This window comes from Python bivittatus, unplaced genomic scaffold (assembly GCF_059951505.1).
Source record: "Python bivittatus isolate LINGU-HERP-01145 unplaced genomic scaffold, Pbiv_v1 ctg000590_np1212, whole genome shotgun sequence".
NCBI classification, from domain to species: Eukaryota; Metazoa; Chordata; class Lepidosauria; order Squamata; family Pythonidae; genus Python; species Python bivittatus.
In genome coordinates this window covers 26,957,468-26,982,525 of record NW_028277086.1, presented here as the reverse complement: position 1 = coordinate 26,982,525, position 25,058 = coordinate 26,957,468, and the positions used below count along the sequence as shown (strand labels likewise).

Genomic DNA, 25,058 nt, shown 5'->3' with positions numbered 1-25,058 from the left:
CTTTTTATTACAGAAAGGAGAGTTGATTCAAATGACAGAGTGTATTTTGTAAATCACAATACAAAGACAACCCAGTGGGAAGATCCACGGACTCAAGGGTATGTTGATATGTGTTTTTACTCAGTGAACAAGACTGAAAAGATTTCAAAATTACTGCATTTTCAAGGTATCTGTTGACTTTAACTTTTCAGCTTACAAAATGAAGATCCTCTTCCAGAAGGCTGGGAAATCAGATACACCAGAGAAGGTGTCAGATACTTTGTTGATCATAATACACGAACAACTACCTTCAGTGATCCTCGTACTGGTAAATCCTCTGTGTAAGTTAAACATTAATGGAAATTCTAAAATACCTATAGTGTGTTAAATATATGTATAAAGGTGACATAATTGATAGTGTTTGGCTTGTAGGAATTGGTTGAGTTATTTGGTATTTTATAATTTTTCTGATCTCCACCATGCTCTCTTCTATATATTTCCCCTTCCCCTCAACTGAAGGGGGTCTTCTCAACTGAAGACATTTATAGAAGTTCTCCTATTGTTGCCATGGGCTCATCTGGAAGCAGGTTGGAGCCTGTTGTACAACCATCCCTGATTTCTGAAATGAACTATTTTCTTTGTTGGTATTTGAAAATCCTTATCACATATTAATTATTAGTAATTATTAGTAATGTTAATTGTTTTAATATTTTTAATGCTGCTTTATGCTTCTGTTGTAAATCGTTGTGAAAGTGTAATAGTGTTACAAAATGTAATGGAGATTAAAAAATGCATACAATGAAATCATTCTTCCCTTCTTCCCAACGTACCTAATCTGTTCTCTAGATTTATTTAAGTTAACTTAAGTATATGAATAGTTCAACTTAAAAAACATGAGGGATGGTAAATCAATTTTCTCTTCCTTCAGTTAAAAATAAAGAAGTAACGTTGCTTATACAGTGGGGCAAAAAAGTATTTAGTCAGCCACCAATTGTGCAAGTTCTCCCACTTAAAAAGATGAGAGAGGTCTGTAATTTTCATCATAGGTATACCTCAACTATGAGAGACAAAATGAGAAAAAAAATCTAGAAAATCACATTGTCTGATTTTTAAAGAATTTATTTGCAAATCATGGTGGAAAATAAGTATTTGGTCACCTACAAACAAGCAAGATGTCTGGCTCTCACAGACCTGTAACTACTTCTTTAAGAGGCTCCTCTGTCCTCCACTCGTTACCTGTAGTAATGGCACCTGTTTGACCTTGTTATCAGTATAAAAGACACCTGTCCACAACCTCAAACAGTCACACTCCAAACTCCACTATGGCCAAGACCAAAGAGCTGTTGAAGGACACCAGAAACAAAATTGTAGACCTGCACCAGGCTGGGAAGACTGAATCTGCAACAGGCAAGCAGCTTGGTGTGAAGAAATCAACTGTGGGAGCAATAATAAGAAAATGGAAGACATACAAGACCACTGATAATCTCCCTTGATCTGGGGCTCCACGCAAGATCTCACCCTGTGGGGTCAAAATGATCACAAGAACAGTGAGCAAAAATCCCAGAACCACACGGGGGGACCTAGTGAATGACCTGCAGAGAGCTGGGACCAAAGTAACAAAGGCTACCATCAGTAACACACTACGCTGCCAGGGACTCAAATCCTGCAGTGCCAGATGTGTCCCCCTGCTTAAGCCAGTACATGTCTGGGCCCGTCTGAAGTTTGCTAGAGAGCATTTGGATGATCCAGAAGAGGATTGGGAGAATGTCATATGGTCAGATGAAACCAAAGTAGAATGTTTTGGTCTAAACTTAACTCATTGTGTTTGGAGGAGAGAGAATGCTGAGTTGCACCCAAAGAACACCATACCTACTGTGAAGCATGGGGGTGGAAACATCATGCTTTGGGGCTGTTTTTCTGCAAAGGGACCAGGACGACTGATCCATGTAAAGGAAAGAATGAATGGGGCCATGTATCATGAGATTTTGAGTGAACACCTCCTTCCATCAGCAAGGGCATTGAAGATGAAACGTGGCTGGGTCTTTCAGCATGACAATGATCCCAAACACACCGCCCGGGCAATGAAGGAGTGGCTTCGTAAGAAGCATTTCAAGGTCCTGGAGTGGCCTAGCCAGTCTCCAGATCTCAACCCCATGGAAAACCTTTGGAGGGAGTTGAAAGTCCGTGTTGCCCAGCGACAGCCCCAAAACATCACTGCTCTAGAGGAGATCTGCCTGGAGGAATGGGCCAAAATACCAGCAACAGTGTGTGAAACCCTTGTGAAGACTTACAGAAAACGTTTGACCTCTGTCATTGCCAACAAAGGATATATAACAAAGTATTGAGATGAACTTTGGAGATTGACCAAATACTTATTTTCCACCATGATTTGCAAATAAATTCTTTAAAAATCAGACAATGTGATTTTCTGGATTTTTTCCCCCATTTTGTCTCTCATAGTTGAGGTATACCTATGATGAAAATTACAGGCCTCTCTCATCTTTTTAAGTGGGAGAACTTGCACAATTGGTGGCTGACTAAATACTTTTTTGCCCCACTGTATGTACAGAGTGAGGAAGATGACCTTGATGGAGATATGCAGAAAATGGCTGTGTAGGCAAAAAGGGCTGAAGCATATTTTAAGTCCAAAATGAGGTAGTTGGAAGCGGGTCAGGCAGAGACCTCCCTAATATACTGAACTATAAGAAGGCAAGACTGAAGTCAGGCCCACTAGGTAGAACAGAGCAGGAAATTAACTCCACAGGGAGTCTAAAACTACTTTTATTGAGATTGGCTATAATAACAGAATCTTGCAAGTCTGATTGTGCTATATCTCCTCCTCTTCCTGCCTAGGCAATGGTTCCTACATATCTCCATCAAGTTCATCTTCTGTACTCTCCACAGTAAGAGATGAGTTCATTTGCGTGTCATGAGGAACATCCATTTACTTTTTCGTTTACAATATGAATACAAGTAGTCCTCACTTAACAACCACAACTGGGACCAGCAACTCCATCCCTAAACAACTTGGTTGTTAAGGGAGACATCACATGACCATGATGGGCTTACAACCTCACTTTTGCTGCAGTCGTTAAGCGAATCACCCATGGTCATTAAGTTAGAGATCACATGACCATGACTTGTGATTTTCCTGCTGACTTCTCCATTGGCTCTGCTTATTGGAAGCTGGCTGTGAAGCATGCAAATGATGATCACGTGATCATAGGACATTGCAATTGTTGTAACTGCCCACCGGTTGTAAAGCACCCAAATCTTAATCACGTGTCCGCAGGGAAGCTGCGATGATTGTAAGTGTGAGGACTGGTCGTAAAATTACTTTTTCAGCACCATCGTAACTTCAGTTGCTAAATGGGACAGTTATTAAGCAAGGACTATTTGTACTTCAAAATATAATATTTTCCATACCCAAGGCTATCCCAGTTCACCCTAAAATACTTCTTAACCATCGTACCAAATCATTGGTTTATGATCAGATTGTGAGCTTAGCTGGGTTCTTCTATGGCATTCCATTTCAGGAATCTTCATTAATTTTCCTCATCTCAGTTCTTTCCTGAACATTAGCTTAAATGTTTTAAATATTTATTTGTTTTCTTCTCATACATTTAAATGTTTAAATGTTTACATGTTTTTATTTTTGCTCTCATATACTTACCCCAACTTTTTCCATCAAAGTTGGTGGTCTTATTCCATCAAAATTGATGGTCTTATTCTTTCAACTTGCCCTCCTTTTCATATCTTCTTCCTCTGACTTCTACTAGGATCTCCCAGCCTAATTACAGGGACTTTTGCTAATATAACTACTACTATATCTTCCATAGAAGTTAATCTCTCCCTGGCCAGTTTAGACAGAACACTACTAATGTCTCTTTGCACATCCATTACAAAAATAGATATAAAATATAATTTTGTTCTTGTTGATATCTAAGTTGGGTGCTGTATGCATGACGGATATGCAGGAGTTATATTGTACATGGTATGATCTCTAAAGCATTAGATGATAGGGCTACACACTTTCAAATATTGTTTGGAAGATATGCTTTGCACTAATAGTAGCCCAACTATTTCCAGGCTTCTCTGCAAGCCTGGGAAAAAAAAAACCCTGCTGGATTTAGGAATCCACTCATGAAAGTTAATTTGTTTCTTAAAGCACTGAGACCTTTTTTCAGGCTTCTGTTGAAGCCTGAAAAGTCTGTGGATGTGTATAATGGTCCATATGTGGAATGGTTTCAGGTAGTCCATGCCTGAACTGAAATGTGTAATTTGTCCAGGCACAGACCTAAAATATGTGCTCCAGGCAGTTTCAGGCTGAAGACACCAGGGAAAGGCAAACCATCAGCAACAGCACTTAAGCAGAAGTAGGGTAAGGAAGGCACTGGGAAGACTGGGAAAGGGGCAGGTAGGCTAGTTGGTTATGCCACAATAATTCAAGAGCAGCAGTAGTGGTTGCTAAGCAGAGGTGGGGAAAAGAAGATGCTGGGAAGACTGAAAGAAGGAGCAGGTGATCGAATTAATTATGCCATGCTTGCACTTAAGGACAATAGCAGCCTAGGGAAGGGCACTGGAAAGATCAGTGGGCAGGGCAATGCACAGGTTATATAGGGGTAGTGAGGAGAGGTCCACAGGATTGCCCTACTTGCTTCATAAGACTTTTCCAGAATCTGGCTTACCAAAACCCAGAATACAGTAACCAAGAAGTTCTGAGTTTTGGTTCAGACAAACTGACCTTCCTGGAACAGTTTGACCAAACATCTGAGCCACAATATGTTTGTTTGGGGTTCAAAGCAAAACACATTTTCCATTTTGTTGACACCTGCACTATACTTCCATGAGGACCAAAGCATTTTTTTGGAAATACACAGTCCTATTAGAAGATGAAATCCTAAAGTTAATCTAGAATGGAAGTATGCATGGATTAGCTGTTATAGTATTTCTTAGACCAAATGAAATTGCTAAGAAATTTTAATCATGTTGTGTTTAATAAATTTATATACATTTCTTTATAGAAATAAAGGACCACAAATTGCTTATGAACGCAGCTTTAGGTGGAAACTAGCTCATTTCCGCTACTTATGTCAGGTACTATAATTCTGATGTAATCATTGTATAAACTTTAAATTTCTCTTATAATTTTTGTGTTTACGGTTGTATTGATCATTTACTTTCTGTCTGTAGTCAAATGCTCTACCAAGCCATGTGAAGATCAATGTATCCAGACAAACTTTGTTTGAAGATTCCTTCCAACAGGTAAAGTAATGTTGATATCATAAAATATGGAAACTAACATACAAAATTGCAAAAATGAATATGTTTAGAATCACTTAGATTGGTAGCTAGGAAAGAAAATCTTATTCTGTATAAAAACATTTGAAGGTATTTATTTATTTAGAAGTCCTAGAAGAAAGAATGTAGCCTATCAAATCTTCATAGATTAATTAGCAACCATTTGTTTGTATTTATGTTTTTTTGTTTGGGGTTTTTTTAGAGGCTGCCTAACCCCAAACATTTCTGGGCAGCTTACACTTTAAAAGCAGGAACACTAAAAAAAAAAAAAAAAAGGAACAATTCACAGTCATCCAGAAGGAAAAAACCAAACATAACAACAAAAACCTTACAGGGGCTCAGCAGCCACCCTGCCAAAAGGCCTGGGAGAACAGACAGGTTTTCAAAGATTTTTGGAACATCATTAGGGTGGGAGTCATACAGATTTCTGAGGGGGATACTATTTTAGGAGGCAGGTGCCACAACGGAGAAGGCATGCTTCCTAGATCCCAGTAGAAGACATTGCTTAATTGAGGAGACCTGGAATGTGCACACTCTGCCCAAAGTTACTGGATGGACAGAAACAATGGAAGATAGGCAGTCCCTCAAATAACCAGACCCTATGCCATGAAGGGCTTTGAATTACACCAGAAATCCACTGGAACCAATACAGCTTGCAGAGCAATGATGCAGTATCACATGGGCATACCACAGCATGCCCATGCTGTTTTTTACCTTTTTATAGAATTTCTAGGCATTTGTGAAGGGAGAAAGGAAGAAATACTTGCTCATAATGGTGAGACAGGAGATTATTTCCATTTTTTTTCCTTTATATGCTTTAGAAATAGGTTTTTGTCCCTTCACAGAGTAGGAAGACCATGTGCACTGTCCAGTTACCTTGGCAGTGGAGATACTTTTTTGCAGGAAGCAAAGAAACTAGTACATAGTAAAGTGTGCTATGTCTGGGAGCATTACCTAATTCATTACCTAATTCCGCCACTAAAGACGTGTGCGTTTACTATTCCTTGGTAGATGCTGTGGCCTATTTGCCCTTGGTGGCAGTGCTATATGCTGAATGTAGTTTTATGGTCACAACTTTTCAATAACCACATGATGGATAGCTTATTCTGATTGTTCAGAGGGGAAGTAGAAAATACCATAGAAAAGTAGTAGATGGTGGCTACAAATAAACATCTATTTATTATTCACATTGTACTTTATCTTTCAGTTTATTAACAAAAATATATAAATTAAACATGCTTTAAAAACAAATAAAGATACAAAATATGTTTGGAACATTAAAACTTATTAAAATTTTAATGGCTAGAAATAGAATGTAGCTCCATTTGAAGAAGAGCAAATGTGATTAAAGTTGAATGTATTAAAGTATTGTAACAACTTGTTCTATATTTTGCCTTGTAATGTTCAATGTTATTTTTTACTTGATTTAACATTTTATATGTAGATCATGGCTTTAAAACCTTATGACTTAAGAAGACGATTGTATGTCATATTCAGAGGAGAGGAAGGGTTGGATTATGGAGGTTTAGCCAGGTAACAATGTTTGTTGAAATCTTATGATCTCTGTCATACCTTTGTCACTAAGAAATATAGATGACTATTTAGTAATAATAATAATTTATTACCTTTATACGCCGACTGATTCCCAGTGAACCTGATCAGTTTATAAATTGTTTAAAACTTCAAAAACAAGAAAACAACAAAAGACAAAATTAAGAGTAAAGATGACAAGAATGACAAACTGGATGGGAACAAAGAAAAACAACCCACACAATCTAAAGCTGGGGGGGGGTTAATTCCCCCTCACCAAAGGCCTGGGTGAAGAGATAGGTCTTCAAGGCCCTTGGAAACACCAGTAGGATGGAGGGCATTTGAATCTCGGGGAACCTTATTCCAGAGGGCAGGTGCTGCTACAGAGAAGGCGTACTTCTGCGTGACTACCTGAAAGCCTGCTCCAATCTAGGAAAGGGAGCAACTGGCCCACCAGATGAAACTGCACAAACACCTTCCTCACCACAGTTGCTACCTGCTCATTGAGCAGGAGCTGTAAGTCCAGGAGGACCCCCAAATTGTGCACCACCCTTGAATGTAGAAGTGCCACCCTATCCAAAGTCAAAGATGGATTATCCCCAGATCCAAACATCCACAGCCACTTGGTCTTGGTAGAATTGAGTCAGAGACGGTTCCTCCCCAACCAAACCTGTACAGCCACCAAGCACTGGGAACACTACCTTGACAGACCTCACTTGGCCAGCCTGGATTTGAAAGATATAATTAGGTATCAGTTGTATCTTATATCGAAGATACAATTGCCAGTTAAATGCTGACTTGGACAAAAAAGAGGATTCTTCCTGATGCTAGGGTTGTACAGTGGTACCTTGGGATACGAACGCCTCTACTAACGAACTTTTCAGGTTACGACCAGCTCCGGCCGCAAAAATTTACCTCGATGTGCGAACTCCGCCTCGGGGTACAGTCATTTTTCCTCCCTGACACGTGGTCCGTGGCCATTTTTCCGCCCCTGACACGTGGTCCGTGGCCGTTTTCCCGCCGCGCCGTACCCGGCCGTTCTCCCGCCCCTGACATGTGGTCCGCGGACGCCAGAACGGATTAACGGTAATTACATTGAACCTTATGGGAAAATTTGCTTCGGGATGCGACCAAATTCGGAGGGCGGAACGGATTAACCAGATTTACATTGAACCCTATGGGGAAATTTGGGTCGGGTTACGACCAACTCGGGATACGCCCAGAGTCATGGAATGGATTAAGTTCGTATCCCGAGGTACCACTGTATTGCTGAAACTACATTCTGATGTCACACTCAAATTTCAGTGATCATTTTTTCTTTGGATTCTAACTGGCTATTCATTATATTTCAGGGTATTCTAGGTAAAAATTACAGTATATATTGATTGACTGAGAGAACAAAATATTACTAATATGTTTCATCCAATGCTTCTTAATTGGCTTTCCTATACCTGGATTCTACCATTGATAAAAAATATAAATAAACATAATTCAATTTACCAAACAAAGCAGAAGTTAAAACTATTGTCCAGTGATCGAGCTGGGAGCTCAGCAAGGAAATTTACCTTCCCTGTGTTAAGGAGTAGATAAGATATGTGCTAGTTACCTATATTTGAAAAGTCTTTACATTCCAAAAACAAGAAGATGGAGCAATATCTAGATTTAATGATGTATATCAAGAAGAGAATTAATCCCATATTATTGATACTATATGGATTGTGTGTGTATATTCTGTTTTATGTTTATTTTAATAATTGTAGGTTATATAAGTTTTTATATTGTACAATCACTAGTCTATTTTGTTACTGTAGTTATATCTCACCAAGAGAATTTTAAAAATTAAAAAAAACATTGTGAGATAACATGTTTCTTACTGATAATTTAGCAAAGCCAATATTAACTTTCAAAGTAATTACAGTTAGATGAACTCACATAATTGTTCACAGAATTATTAAAGCATTAAGTTAATTCAGATTTAATTTGAACCAAATCTCAGTAAGCTATAATTCTCTATTCTTTCTTCATAGCATCAGAAAATAAACAGACTAACATATCTGCCTAAGATGTGCCTTGAGTATTTATGTCAATATTTATCAACATTTGGAGATGACAATGTTTGTTTTTCTATTCATTACATTTTTAAATAGAGAATGGTTCTTTTTGCTATCGCATGAGGTGCTGAACCCTATGTATTGTCTCTTTGAATATGCTGGGAAGAGCAACTACTGTTTACAGATAAATCCAGCATCAACAATAAATCCAGATCATCTTTCATATTTCTGTTTCATTGGACGGTTTATTGCTATGGTAAGGGTGATTTCTATTTTATTTTCTGAAAGGTTTAGCATTTAAGTGTATGTGGCTATCATATTGAGATTTAATTCTGCTTGCCTACCAACATTGTTCAGTAGAATAATTATAGTAAGTACATGAAGAAGGAACTGGTGCACCTTTCCTCACAGGAGAAGGGAGTTGTTTTTTATGTAATGAAAACAGTCTTATAACAATCTGGCATATATCATTTAGTATCAAAAGAGAACCATTTACTGACTGACTAATAGAATGGCAGATAAAATGAAGTGAAATTGGAGATGAAGGGAATACACACATACATTAGTGGCTGTAAACTATTGTAATCATCTAGGAAAAGTATATAGCAGAAAGTTTCCTGAAAATAGCAGCATGATGCCTAAGCAGGCACAAAAGTTTTATTCAGCTATTTCTCAATAGGTTGGCTCCATTGTCCTTCACACATAGAAGGGTGGATATCTGCAACAGAGATATTTAGAATCCTGCATGATTGTACTCTTAAATCATGTGAGAGCCTTTACAAGTGGATCTGACCTTCCATTTCAGGAATTGTTCGTTTATTGTGTAGAGGATGTCATAGTTAAGTGTCAGTGGGCTAAAGTGTATTATGACTAATGAGTAGGGCTATGCAGATTCTTTAAATGAGATGCTTTATAACATGCTAGAACATGTATGAAACCTTCTTTTGGAATTGTTAAAGCAATCGTATCTTTTTCCAGGCTCGTGTGGCTCCTTTGGCAGCTGTTTCTGGCTATCTCTGAAGTGTGTGCACTTAGAAACAACTAGAAATAGCTGGTAAAGCACCACACAAATCTGGAAAGACTAAGCTGCTTTAATGATTTTAAAAATGTTTTGTAGGTGTTCCCACATGTTCCAAAGCACTCTTTTCAAAGGATTTGCACAGCCTTACTGCTGAGTGTGGTTTGCCTTTCTTCTCAAATGGTTTTAATCACTTGGGGTGAATGCACTGCAGTCTTAAACATATCTGCTCAGAAATAGTGTAAGACCTATGAGTTCAGTGATATGTTTTCTAAGGTAAGAGTTTAGGATTGCAGCCTTGGTATAAAGATGATGTGGGGAAGGGAGACAGAATAAAATTCATAGGCAGTTCTGTATATCATACACATTTTGAAGCTATGCTCAGAGCTGAAAACATCATCTTTAAAAAGATACAATCATGTCGCATGAAGTATTGAAAATGACACTGAAAGAAACAGCAGATTCCTTAAAATTATAGAGTGTCAAGAGACTGAGGAGGATATGCTCTGATTATTACAAACTTTGGAATAATTTGAAAAGCAGGCAGTTATACTGACAATTAAGAAAACTATGTTAAAATGGAAAATTTGTGACTTGCATGGTAAATATTCATATCATGGATATATTATTTATTAGACACCAATCTCTACAAAGAGCAGTGTTTTATTAGGCAAGAGAAGCTTGTCCTTTCCCTAAAAAACATGAATTATGATTATATATTGGGGAAAAGGAATCCTCAGTCTAATACTCCAATCACTACTTTATTCACAAATCATTTTTCATTTTCAACTGCATGGTGAATGAAGAAAGTGTCAGGTTTCTGTAGGGATGTTAAAGGAACTTGTTGCAATCAGCTACTTCCAACTTGAAGCATAAGTTAACCCACCTTATTGGAAGCATCCTAAAGATGCTTTAACAAAAGAGGGAAAATATGCAAAAGAGCAGGTGGACCCCATTGTCAATGCCTCCTTCAACAAGCCTACCAGATTGTCTTTTCAAAAATCCTTTTCTGATTTTTCTGTCATTTGGATCAAAGTGTTATCTGATCCCATACTTTGATCTACCCCAGAGACAATATAAGGCATTTACTATAGTTTCCAGACAAAAAGAAATAAAAGATTTTCTGTTTCTCTTTAAGAAACAGAAGTGAAGACGAACAGAATGACTCTGCAGTTGTGACATGCAGTTCTTGTGCATGATTGTGTTTCTACCTGAAAAACCACCTGGTGTGTATTTCTGGCAAGTGCAAGCTTATAGGAGCACTTGAAGAAAAAGTGGGAGACATACAGTAACAGGTGGTCATATTTCAGCTCATAAGATATTATTAGACTAAACAAAGACTGTTTTGAATGGTGGGTAGTAAATGGACAAGCCATCTTCTCCCCCACCTCCATTCATGGGCTTCATACCATCAGTGGCTTACAAAACAGGGGAATAAATATCCTTTACCTTAAGCAGGAGAGTGAATACAGCCTTGCAACATAGCAATGACTGGGAACATGTGGGTTGGCAAAAAAGACAAGTCCAACCATGCCCAGGTAACTGAAAAGGGATCCCCTCAGCACCACCTAGAGAGGGGAGAGAGTGGGCTTTAAAAGTACAAGTTGTGGGGGAGAAAGAGAAAACTGAGGGAAACGGTGGGAAAAACAGCCAGAAATCCTCAGAGATTTGAGGAAGGGATCTAGGGATAATCAAGATAGGGAAATTTAAGTAACAAAGCTGCTGCAGAGCAAGAAACACAAGGCTCTAATTTAAGGTTGCAATGTATTAGAGTTAGCAGAATATGCAGGAAAAGCAAATGAGGAAGTTATTTACTTGAGAGATCCTTCATCTCTGGTATAGGCAACATTTTAAGATAAGCACTTGTGGTCAGATTGTTGATTTTTCATGTGTGTGCTTCAGTCTGATTTATTATGGTATTTTGAATGTGTCTCTAATAACTTATTTTATTTTCTTATTGTTTGCCAACAGGGTCTCCTATCTCAATTAGTAGATCCAAATTCCATCCTGTGATCTTTTTTTTATAATAATTTTGATTGAAGATTTTGATTACGATAGTAAAAGCAAATACAAACAAAGCTTAGAGAAAGAGAGATGGAAAGAAAGAATAAAAAGTGTAAGGAAAGAAAGAAATATTTAAAGAAGTGACTTTTGATCTTCATCACAAGTATAAACAAACTTAATAACTTTTTACCCCCTTTAAGGTTACAAAAAAATACCTCTTCTTCCCATAACCCATCCATTATCTATATGTAAATCCAGACATCATCAACTTTTCAGTCCTTGTATCAGCAAAAAGTCCGTAAAGGGTTACCAGACCTTTTAGAAACACACCTTATTTTAACCTTGGTCAAACAAACCAACTTTATATTCTTTTTATTTCTAACAATCTTGATCTTTAATTCATTCAGATATTGTCAAAAGCTTTGATCTCTCTTCAATTTTTGTTTTTCCAATCCTAGAGGCTTCTTCAAGGCATTAGCAAACCTCTTTTGTAAATCTCATAAAAAGTCATTATCCGAGTTGTTCTCTTGGTTTATCATTTGTATTTCCACTTTAATTTTCAAAGCTTTAACCAACTTCTTTCATATATCCAATCAAAAAATCCTTATCCTGGTCACTCTCTTGGCTTGTCATTTAGCTGCCTTCTCTGTCTTATAAACCACACTTTTTTTATTATCCCGTATTTCTGCTTCTAATATTACTACATTAGGCAAAATTTGTTTCTCATCTGTCATTCCTTCATTAAGATCTTTTGGACATAATCTATCCATAGAAGCAGAGTTCATTGCTGACATCGCAGCTACTAATTTCTGGCCCCATTCTTCAAACATCTAAAATATTTCAGATGTCAAAACATTTTATGTCATTTTGTAAATCCCAGTACTAACCAAAGACAAAAGACAAGTTTTCACTTTTTTTTTCCTTTTCCTTTTCAGCCTGAAATCTTTAGTCTCCTCTACTGTCCAATTTCTGAAATCATAAAGTCTCAAATCTCTATTATGACTTATGATAGCCAAAACAATTTGGTTCCCATGAAAAGCTGTTTATATAATTATTTTCAAAATAATTGTATAAATAGTAAAAGTCTTATTATTCCAAGTTCGTCTGGATCCTTAATTCATTTATAACTTTCTTTGATTAAAGTCTTATTTAGCTTTTTGCTATTTATTTCCAATTCTTTAAATTCTTAAGCTTATAGTTAATTTTTCTTTTGTTCAAGAATGAAGGTGGCTTTTTAGAGTTGTCATTCTGAAGACCTCTAATAGCCTTAAGATGGTTAAATAGGTAATTTCCTAAAGTGACTAGAAAGTGAGGTTAATGAACCCAGTGTTCTTTAAGAGGCTCTGCCGTGGTTGTGAGCATGATGGCTGTTCCCTTTGTCTCCCGGTGCTCAAACCCGCAGGAGACTACTGCCTGTTTGCTGGTTCTTCAGTCTTTGCCACAGTTGTCATCTCCGCTCTTTCAGAGATGTGTTAGTTTGCCATGCTTCCCCTGAAAGTCCAAATTCCATCCTGTGATCTGTCCCAAATTTTAGTCTCATCACAGAATCATAGAGTTGGAAGAGACCTTAGAAGTAATCTAGTCCAATTCCTTACTCAGTGCAGGATCTACTAGAGCATCTCTTGACAGATGACCATCTGTCTGAAAACCTCTAGCAAAGGAAAGCTCACCACTTCCTGTGGCAGCCTCTTTCACTGAGAGACAGGAAGCTCATCCTGATGTCTAGCTTGAAACTCCTTCCTTGTATTTGTAGGCCACTTGTTCTGGGACAATAAAGAATAAGTCTAGTTCCTTTTCTGTGTGACAACCCTTTAGATACTTGAAGACTCCTCTCCTATCTCCTCTTATCTTTTCCATAGACTAAATATACCGAGAATGCTCCTCATAGATTGTGGTTTCCAGATTCTTCATTATCTTGGTAGACCCCTTCTGAACTAGCTCCAATTTGTCATTGTCTTTTTTTTTTAACTGGTGCCTGAAAATGAACACAATACTTCAAATGGGGTATGACCCAGGGCTGCCTTGAATATAAGTCAGCAGTGTTATATGGCTACTGCAGAGGCAAAGTAAAAGTATTGTTTCTAAATCACAGGAAATAATGTTTTTCACTGCATTTTGCACTGATTTGCTTCATAAGCCCTTGAGTACTATGTCCAGCTCTGGGGACCATTGTTTATAAACGATTCAGAGTAACAGAAATAGGAGCTGAGAAGGTCAATAAAGAAACTCAAAAGACTGGAATATAGGTTTTATATGGAAGGATTGAGAGAGCAAGTTATGTTTTCCTTGAGAAAAGAAATTTTAGGGTAAATATGAAAGCTCATTTCGAGTACCCGAATTCTTGTTTTCTGCTGTCATAAGTAGAAATTGTATTGTAGCTGGGCATTACTTACTAACAATAAATAAAACCAATTATCAAGGAAGATGTGAACTTTCTTTCACTGGATATACTTGGTCCTTAGGATTATCATGCATGTTTATGGGTTCATAAGTACATGTTAATCTGTATATATTTGGGAAAAATCATGCTTTTTGTAAGTGTAAATAAATGTTTTAATATAAAAGAGATGCAAGCTTTGACAATGTAACATGATAGATATTATAACACATTTTTCTCTTCCATTAAGTTAATAGAAAGATCCAGGTAAAGTATCTGACCATAGAAATATATGTGCTCTGCCAGTCTTAACTTTTATTTGAAGGGATCTGGTACTATTGGTAATATATTGAAAATTATGTTCTAATCTGCATGGTTCTATACACACTTAGTACAGATCACAAGTCACTTTTTTTATCCTCATTTATAAGTGAGATGATATAATTCATACTAATTGGACTGCTATGTCTGATATAAAGACAGTTCTTCAGATTCTGCAGTGTTTTCAGTGTACTTTCTATTTAAAATGGACATACAACAATGCATATATTAAGGAAAGTTGTTAGAGTGAGGAAATCCAAGTTTTAGTCTACTCTCATCCATGAAAGCTCACTGGGTGAATTTAGGTCCTTCCTTCTCAGCTCAACCTACCTTAGAGGGTGGTTGTTATAAGAGGAAATAGAGGAGGGGGATACTAGATAGGCTGCTTTGAACTCAGGACAGTTGCGATATAAATCTAATCAGTTCAGGAAAGTTGCCAACAAAAAAAGATAAAAATAACTATTTGTTGGAACAGAATTGTGATTAATACAAAACTGGAACAGTTGGATTTAGATGGGTCCATATATCTCCTGGGTAAAGAAACTTATTTGGATATTTTCTAAAGTTAGAATAGGGTTTGGGTAGATTCCTTAACTGCATTTAAGTGTACCTTATTTAAGAGAGACTTCTTTAGTTCCTTCTACCTGCTATAGCTTTTTTTTTTTTTTGGATAGGTTTCTTTTCCTTTTTTTAAACATTATTGGCTTTTAACCAGTTGTGTGTTTAGAGGATTGTTATATAGAGTGTTGAGTTCGGAATGTGTAGTTCACAACCATTACTCTATTCCATTCATGACACTGGCTATATGACTATGTTCTGAAGCTACAACTGAAATATCACCTGCCAGGGTAATTATTTATCTGGGCTTCCTTCAGTGTTGATGGTGTTCTTGTTTCCTGTTCTGCTTAAGCCTTCTCCTTCTGCACACAATCCATATATGTCATTCTACTGACTACTACTACAAACAATCAATTTTGAGTTTTCAGTACACTGTTTTTATCAGATGTACTATTTTCTATAAACCTTTTCTTTGTTACAGCGTTTATTGCTTTTTTAGTGCAATATACTTAAGACTGTTTATATCAAATACTACACTGACTTTTTAAATCTTCAACAGGCATTGTTTCATGGCAAATTCATTGATACTGGGTTTTCCCTGCCATTCTACAAGCGCATGCTAAATAAGAAACTCACAATAAAAGATTTGGAATCTATTGACACTGAGTTTTATAATTCTCTCATTTGGATAAGGTTTGTAAATCTTTTCAGATGTTCACAGTTTTTTGTGCCAAAGTAAAGTGAACATACTTGGTTAATCTTTTTTTTTTTTTTTTACCTTTCTCTCTTAGGGACAACAATATAGAAGAGTGTAATTTAGAAATGTACTTCTGTGTTGACATGGAGCTGCTAGGGAAGGTTACTTCACATGAGCTGAAATCAGGAGGATCAAATTTACTTGTTACTGAAGAAAACAAAGAAGAATATATTGGGTAGGGGATAGAGAAGAGTAAAGGACAATGATAGATTTGTTCTTATACATAGTATTATATATAAAAAATCTACCGTTCTGCATACGTATAATTTTTGGCATTCTCTCAGTAGGCAGTGCCATGGACTCTTAGAACCATAAGTGAGAGGAAAAAGAGGATTTTCCGTATCTTTCCTTAGAGCATTCTTTGAATCTAGTAATCTTGTTAGAAAGTTATCAGGTATATGATGAAGTGCAGAAACTGTTGTGAAAAAGAAGAATTGCCCAAAATACAAAATACATGAGTGTAGCTCTTCTACATAGCCATTCTCTTTAATATATGTATATAATATATACAGATTGGGTAGTCCAGTTTTTCACCTGGCTCGGTAGTCTGCTTTTATAGCTAGAGCTCAGTCTGGAAATTTTCATAGTTAATTCTCAGACTATGTTTCTCCAGAAAAGCACTAAAATTAATGCGGGATATGTTGGAATGCTAGTACATTGTTGGAAGACCTTGAAGGACCAGGTTAGGGACAAATAGTCATGGAGAAAATCTATCTATGTGGTCACTAAGAGCCATCATCGACTTGATGGCACATAATCAGTAATGCTATGGATGCAGTCTTAAAAATAATAATTCTGGAGTCTTTTAGGTTTACTCAAGTGGTTTAAAGCATTATATGCTTTAAAATAAAGGATTCTATTTTCAGAATGATAAAGTTTCTTCTGTTTTAGTTTAATGGCAGAGTGGCGGTTTTCACGAGGAGTACAAGAACAAACCAAAGCTTTCCTGGATGGATTCAATGAAGTTGTTCCTCTTCAATGGCTACAGTATTTTGATGAAAAAGAACTGGAGGTGAGATTTTTCAGCTGTAGTGGACAGAAACCTTCTAAATTAAAATATTACAATGAAGATTAATACAAGCAAATGGTTCTATCCATGTTCAGTAAGGTGTAAATAACCAAGCAGATAGATCTTGAAGTATAATGAAATGATATACTGAAAATTGTTTTAATTTACATTTCAGAAAACCCAAACTAATATTAAATTTTGTGAACTTTTCTAGGTTATGCTTTGTGGTATGCAAGAGGTTGATTTGGCGGACTGGCAAAGAAACACTGTTTATCGCCATTATACAAGAAATAGCAAACAAATAATATGGTTCTGGCAGGTATAATACTTTATTTGTTCAGAGAACCAGCAAACATAAAGTCAGTGAACGTGTGATTTTTTTAAAAGAAATTCTGAAATAAAGCAAATATATCTGCAGGAATTTTTCATATGTTCATCATGTAAGGCTACTATGGAAATTTGCAGAACTCCCCAAAGATTTAGGGTGCATTATTTCTTCAATGTAATTGATATTTTTTTTAGTTTTTCCTAAACTGAAGTAATCTTGCATTCTCAGTTGACTGTCTCTTGAGTGCCATCGTGAAAAAGTTGTCTGAGGGTTTCTCCAAGCTTTCAACTGTGCTTTGTAGGCATGGAATTGAATGTGAGTTTCTTCTTAAAGTGAAGATACCAAACATGGAAGCATCTGGGCAGAACAATAATTTTATTTTTTACTTAAAGAACATCTGAATGTGTTTGCTAATCTGTTCCAGAAACGTTGAAAAAGTTCACTCAGGCAGTGAATCCAGTGTTTTGATTAAAACTTTCTCTAAGCTCATCTTTACATCTTTTAAAAATATCTTAGCTATACCTTTCAACTGTGAAAAGAGATTTTAGGAATAAGGGCTAACATTTTGCCTGAAAACCATTCAGAATTTATGAGTGTGCACTTAAAGTAATTGTAAGAAATTAGGAGTATGCATGAAATAGAAAATGTATTTTGTTTCAAATTTGAAATAGAACATTGCAGTCCAGACATTTTCTTGACCCATTTTGTACTTGTTACTGTTTGGCAGAATCTCAAATCCTAAACCAAAACAGTTTTAAGATATTTTGGCTTTATGAAACATTAGATTCAGAACAAACTTTTAGGGCTGCAAGAATCTGGACAAACTCTAGGGAGAAGAGAAAGCTTTAAGCCTTTGATGCCATCTATTGGTCCTGGGTTTTTGCAGCCCAAGTTTGGAAGTTTTCTCCCTAGTCTTCCTTGAACTTACAGCTGTTATTTGCCCTGAGTGTATAGTTATTCAAATGGAAAGGAGTATAAGGAGAGAGAGAATGGCCCCATGTTTCTTACCTCTCACACAACCCTTTCAACAAGTTACCTGTTTGAGCAAAAAAAATTCCAGTCAATCCATTAAGGAGCTACTTTAAAAATGCTTTAAAATAAATATCCTCTTGTAAAGCTCTGTCATGTATGCCTAAACCCAGGCTTACAGGCAGGCAGGAACCTGGGCTGTGTCCCTTTGCTAATATTTAAAAGTTTAGTTTCAGATTTACCTTTTTCTCCCTGGTTGACTACCAAAAACAAAAATAGAATTGCAGTTTCTAGCTGCTGAAATGATCATTAACATCAAAGGGGGAAAGGAGAAACAAGGAATGAAGAAAGGATGGACCTTAAGAAGCCACACATTGGGAAGCAGAAACCCTGTTTGGCTGCCATAGTCTATATCCTAAATATAAATTATATTTACAGTGCCACTACTTGTTAGCAAGCAGAAGAAACCAGTACGAGTCATGCACACACCCTCGCTTGGTAAGACAGCATTTTGACACCTGACACGATAAAAACAAAAACAAAAAACCAGAACTGCAGAAAGCAGATCAAATAAATAAAAAACAAATTTTTTGAGCAAAATGCATCATGAGCTATATCAACAGTGCTTCCCCACCCCCACCCCCCGCCCTTTTCAGCTTATTAGACCGACTAATATAGAGTCTTTTGCATTTTAAAATGTGCTGTGAAGTCTCCACAAACAAAAGGTCCAAGAGAATGCAAAGGGTGGAATGCGAGGCTGAATGAACAGCAATAAAGGCAAAAACTTCAAAAGAGCCAGTCAAACTAAAGCAAACCTTCAGCACAGATTTTTTTGGAAATTTTTTGAGATAAACCCATATGGGGTCTCTTCCACTGGGAATCTCATTCCAGTGATTTCTTAGTGGAATTTCTTGCAGTGTTGGCTAACAATATCTAAATATGTCCTAAAATATTAACCAATTTACACGCTTATTACAGTTAAAGCAATCAATAGAAAACCTTATAATGCAATCAGATAATCTTGGTTCTGCAGATATTTATCAGTGAGGGTTTTTAAAAAATTTGTTGTGTTGTAACTGCATTGTTTTCTTATGTAGTGTGTTTCTGGGTTGCTTTTATGTGGGGTTTATTTCGTACAGGTGTGTTGGTGATGGTGTTGGATTTTTGAGTGGGGTGTGTATTTTGCCTTTGTGTTACACAACTCTCCTGGACTGTTGCATTTTGTTTATTTTAGTAGAAAAGTTGAGCCAAGTTAAGTGTAATATTTAACATTAAAAAATTCTATTAAATATAATGAATTCTTAATTAACTGATATTTCAGAATAATATGTCTTTTAAATTTGTTTATAGTTCATAAAAGAAGCTGACAATGAAGTCCGTATGAGACTGATGCAGTTTGTGACTGGTACATGCCGGTTACCACTGGGAGGATTTGCAGAGCTCATGGGTAACTAATCAGTGTAAATAATTCTGAAATAGTATCTTGTTTGTATAAAGCTACATTTTCTCCCAAATATTAAAATGTCTTTAAGTTGTTCATGACTACTACAAAAACGTTTTTTAAAAAGTCTTCTTTTTTTTTTTACAGGAAGCAATGGCCCTCAGAAATTCTGCATTGAAAAAGTTGGGAAGGAGACCTGGCTACCAAGAAGTCACACATGGTGAGTTAAAACAGAAAATTGATCTGGAGGAAGGCCTGAAATCAGACTTAGTCATGTGCTGAATAGGTCCATTGAATTAGATAGATTTATAGTAGTCATGACCATTATCAACTCCCATTTATTTTAGCAGGAAACAAGCAAACAATCTATGATGCAGTTTTGCTCATTCATTGCTACACTTTTGAGGTATGCCTGGCTGCAGAGGTGATACCAGCATTGGACTAGTGTGTGTGTATTATATTTACTTAGCATAATAGGTAAGCTATGCTGGGGTACAGTTCAACTCTTGGTGATTACACAGACAAATCCATAGTTTAGCAACAACATGGAAATAATTGGATTTTTAATTTTTTTTTTTACTTCTTCGTCTAGCTTACAGTCCTAAAATTTCTTCCTAGAATCTAACCAAGCACTATTTAGCTACAACTCTGCTTAGCTTTGGGGTGATTTCTAAGCGCATAATAACCCATCTTTTCCTTTTTTGCTGTATGTATTCTAATGAGCTGTTTCCTGTGTCAGGCGCTTTCACATTTAGAGACATGCAATAAGTTGCACCAAATTTGTTCTTTTGTGCAGGTATTGAGGGATAAATTTGGTTTTAAACAATCTTTTTCTACAGCAGAGGTTGGTTTTTAAGGCTGAGACAAAATGTTTCTCAGTGCATGTTGAGTGAAAAATACAAGAACAAATAAGTGGAAGATCTGTTAATATTACTTTGCTTATTTGACCAAGAAATGTATACTTCTGAGCTATGCAAACTTTGGAAATTGCTCTATCTATAATGCACTTTTCAGAGTTTTCTTAGAAATTGAAAAATTTTGGATCAAAGACTTAGTGGAGAGAAATGTTTAAATGTTAGAGCTGATAGAACTGAAGATCTAAAATGATAGGTTATTGCATCCATTAAACTAATGTGTTCTTATGAGATTGAGTGAAATAGTAAGTAGACAAAAATTAGTTTTTGTTGTTTTACTTTTCTCTGCAGTTTTAATCGTTTGGATTTACCGCCTTATAAAAGCTATGAACAGCTGAAAGAGAAGTTGCTTTTTGCAATTGAGGAGACAGAAGGATTTGGACAAGAGTAAGACTCATCAGAGTGATGCTTTCATTTTTTTCAGATAGGCTGGAGCAACTAAATTGCACAGTTAGTTGTATATAAGCTGTTTCTTCTGTACAGCAGTTTTTCTGGAAATCTTTTTTAAAAGAAGTTCTGTTCTTCCACAAAGATATGCAAAATGTTTTACTTTCTCTACTTATTTATTTTGCCCCTCAGAGATCGGCCAGAATGAAATTGAAGCAGAAAAAGACTTTATTTTAAAATGTGTGTGTGTGTGTGTGTGTGTGTATGTATATATATATTGATATATATATACACGCACAATAGTCAGCTCTAGTTTTATAGAGCTTTAAACTTAAAAACATCACAGCCATTCAGAAAATCAGGAGTTTCATTCTTGACTTCAGAAATGTACAGACTGCTCTGTATTCTTCTAACTTATGCAACATCTCTTAAGGTTCTTTCTATTGCATGGCTGTTATAAAAGGTGTTAAAGGCTTCTGCCAAATACATCTTCACTACGTAGAAAAATGCTGCTGGCTTTTTGAGGTGATAGAATGTAATTCTATCAGCCTAATTTCTTAAAAAAGTAATAGCTGTTAATCCTCTTTGCTACGTCTATGTAGCCCTGGTCATGAGTAAAGCCTTTATTACTTGCACAAGAATAATGTACAGTGAAAATGAATGTGATTATTAAGACATTGGTGCCACTGTTCTAACTCACAGTAGAAGCTGAACAGACTATTTTAGCTCACTGAACAGCATTAAAAATTGTTTACATACTATCTTGGGTTATTTCCAAGAGAACAGTAGGTAATCTTGAAGAAAAAAATAAAAGTTGCTTACATATTCTGTCCTAGTCTGGTATTTTACCGGCTTTTCCATAATATTGGTTATATGCCTCAATTTCATAGGATAAGCTAATTTGAAATTTAGGAGGATATGAAATGTAATGTGAATTGCTCTGCTCATGGAATTTTATTTTTTATTTTGCTATGGATTTAGAGAGCCCTAATGAAACTAGTCACAAAAGCTTGCACAATTGAATTAATTTTTAATAGTGTTCAGTATTCTCATCCCTTTAAGTTCAAGAAGATAAATGCAGATGTTCTTAAACATCTTTAAAATTTGTTTTTATAAAGGCTAAGTCTTATTTGTCATTAATGTACAATATATATAAAGCATTAAATTATTTTAGCAGTATTGAGGGGCATTTGCTATTAGCAAATGTATAATAAATTCTACAACATTGATGTGAATTATATCAAATGCTACTTTGAGCAAACTGTGCTTCCTTATTAGAGTAACATTTTAAATTACCATTGTATCATGCTTTCATTACTCATTGTAAATTCCATTAAACTTACAGTTTTGTACACACATAAAATAAATTTCCTAGAATTAACATTTCTGTAACATATCAAACTGCAAAAAATCTGTAAATGCAGTATGATTCTGCTGTTATTCATTTTCTCAATATAGCAGTTGGATTCTACCAAAACCTTATTTTTCTACATATTGTTACACTTTATTATTCATGGATATTAACCTGTGAATGCTTTGATAAAAGCACTGAATTAATGGGCCTTCAGTCTATCTTGTTAGTTAACTTCCCCCTATCGAGATGGTTTTAATTTCATCATGCCCTCTCACAATACACATGGGTGCCTTAAAATAAAAGCACCCTATTCCTAAGATTTGGAGAAAAAATGTATTTAGATTCACCTGAATTATTCATGTTAGTTTATAAAGAAAACACACTTTAAAAAGTATCTGAAGAAAGAAATGGTTTACCTAACTTTTAATTCTACATTCAAAACAAAAGAAACACTATTATTTGCACTATTGAATAACTGAGAGAACCATTGCAACAGTTAATCTTGTAAATCAGTAATTAACAATAAAGAACACAGTGCATCACAAAATATACTCTGCTTATTTTTATTTTATCTATTATTTGGAGGATATTTTGCAAAGAGTACAAATGAAATTCTGGTATAAGTTTATTTGGGAAGAGGGGACAAAGGGGAAAACAAAGCTCCAAAGCCAGTTTTATTGGCATTCAGGGGAGCTAAACAAGGGGAGCACTAGGAAAGTAAATGTAAATCATAGCGATTGTGGTTAAGTATAATTTCTCTTCCATTAATACTTTGCAATATTTTTTCTGGTAAATTAATAGAAAGCAGAAGTATCTCTATTAGGTAATATTTATGCAGTGTCACTGTTAATAAGAATATCCATTAAGCCAGGGGTGCACAACCAGAAGGCACAAAGCCACATGTAGCTTCCAGAGACTGCCAGTTGCTCTCCAACTGTAATTTGTAATGTGACAAAGGGCAAAAATTATTACATACAGATTGGAGAGGTTTTGGCTTGGCTCTGTTCACTCCTTTTAAGTTATGCATCTTTCAGCTAACTACTGCTAATAGCAATGGTATGTGCAGTCATGAAAACAACATTTAACCCAATTCCAGTCATGAGAAGAGAAACAGCCCAAATTAAGAATTACAGTAGTGTATGATATTAAAACATTTAGGTTCGTAAACATTAATTTATTGGACTATGAAGAAAAAAAGTGTAAGTATTTAGTGTTACCTTTCCATATCTAGAGGATCAGTGGAAATGAGTAACATTTCAAACATTCTCCCCCCCAAAATGTTGCATGTCAAAGGGAGTTGGGCAAATATGCTATGGCCATCTTCCTTCTACTCTCATTTTCCCATGTTGGCAAGACTGTAAGCAAGGTACAGATATTCTAAGTTTATCACTGAGTGATTTTCATGAACAGCAGCCCCAGCTGGAGAGTTCAGGTTTCAATGACTGACTGTAACTACATTTAGTTAAATGCAAGTCACGGGTGCAGGGCATTATATAACATTCTTTTTACAGAATATCTTGTTTAGTTTGTTCATTTTCGCACAATTCAGCAGACCTTGATTTTCTGGCTGGTGAAGGGGAGGACACAGTATGATTGCCTAATGGTAACTGAGTATTCTGTCTGGCAAGGAAGGTAGACAAGTTGCTTCTTATGGTGCTTCTTTAGTCAAAATCCTTCCAAAGCATTCTTTGGGCATTTCTAGCCTTTAGCTAGAGAAAAACCCTTCTCTACCCAATGCACATGTTGCAAGAGATCCCTCCTCTTTCCTCAATTCACTGGGCCCACACACAATCAGAAAGCAGATAATTCTGGTCTACAATAAGATTTAAGCTTGCAAGGGGACAGTTGTGTGAATGCAAAAAAAACTCAAGGAGCCACCGTTACAGGTAAGCAATCTGACCTCCTCCTCCATGGTCTCAGTGGTTCACACAAATGGGAAAGTTGCAAGTTTGATTTATAATGCAAGTGGGAAACTATGAGAGAATTGGAGGGAGTTACATCTAGCCAAAAGCTACATTTGATTTGTGTAGTCCCAGGGGGAAAAAAGTTTAAACAACATATTTCTTTAACAGGAACACCCTTCTGGAAAACTCTTAATGTAGCAACTACAGAATGGGGGTGAATGCTATAAGGAAAGTTTTATTAGCTAACTGGTCAAGTAATATTACTAATATATTGTGCTGTACTTTATGCTGAAATAGGTAGAACTCTGTTAGGGGAGGGCACTATGAAATCTAGAACTGGAAAGATGCTATAGAATTGGGATATGCAACATTCATTAATCCAGAGAGTACTTTAGAATGTTCCATTTCCAGATTAATGAATGTTGCACATCCCAACTATCTGAACACAGAAAACAAATCATTCAGCAAACATTGAGGCAATGCAGCAATATCTCTAAAGGTGTGGATGGATTCTTGGAGGAAAAAAAAAAACAGCTGAGAAACATGAAACTGTGAAACCACCTTAGACAGAAATGAAGGATTACAACAAAGACCTACCTTGTCCTATGAAACCCCAAAATAAGAGATATTGATAACTGTCATATGATTGATAAAAGCTGTTGGAAAAATCAATCTTCGAAACTATCAGATGCAGGCCTAGAGAATTAAATTGTAAACTAAGACCTTTGACATTGTCAGCATATCCAGCAATCTCAGGTGACAATATAGGTCCTTGGGGAAATAAATAGAAAACCCAGGTTGCTTTGGCCATCATGGGATGATCAAAGTGACATCTGAGCCATATCACTGATGTTTC

At 36.2% G+C, this 25,058-nt stretch overlaps 1 protein-coding gene across 5 annotated transcripts in view; it reads left to right on the top strand.

Annotated features, from left to right (window-relative positions):
- WWP1 (WW domain containing E3 ubiquitin protein ligase 1) overlaps positions 1-22,882 on the top strand; it is an 83,019-nt gene extending 60,137 nt beyond the window's left edge. For 4 of the 5 annotated variants that reach the window (XM_088149152.1, XM_015888776.3, XM_088149150.1 and 1 more), the window contains 13 exons: positions 14-98; positions 192-320; positions 5,004-5,076; positions 5,173-5,244; positions 6,725-6,813; positions 8,958-9,117; positions 15,699-15,832; positions 15,931-16,071; positions 16,788-16,908; positions 17,120-17,224; positions 19,553-19,649; positions 19,791-19,863; positions 20,849-22,882. In XM_088149152.1, the coding sequence (XP_088005278.1) occupies positions 14-98; positions 192-320; positions 5,004-5,076; positions 5,173-5,244; positions 6,725-6,813; positions 8,958-9,117; positions 15,699-15,832; positions 15,931-16,071; positions 16,788-16,908; positions 17,120-17,224; positions 19,553-19,649; positions 19,791-19,863; positions 20,849-20,948 (1,379 nt within the window). In that variant the 3' untranslated portion in view covers positions 20,949-22,882. The other variant, XM_088149151.1, reaches the window with a different exon arrangement.
- The last annotated feature ends 2,176 nt before the right edge of the window (positions 22,883-25,058 follow it).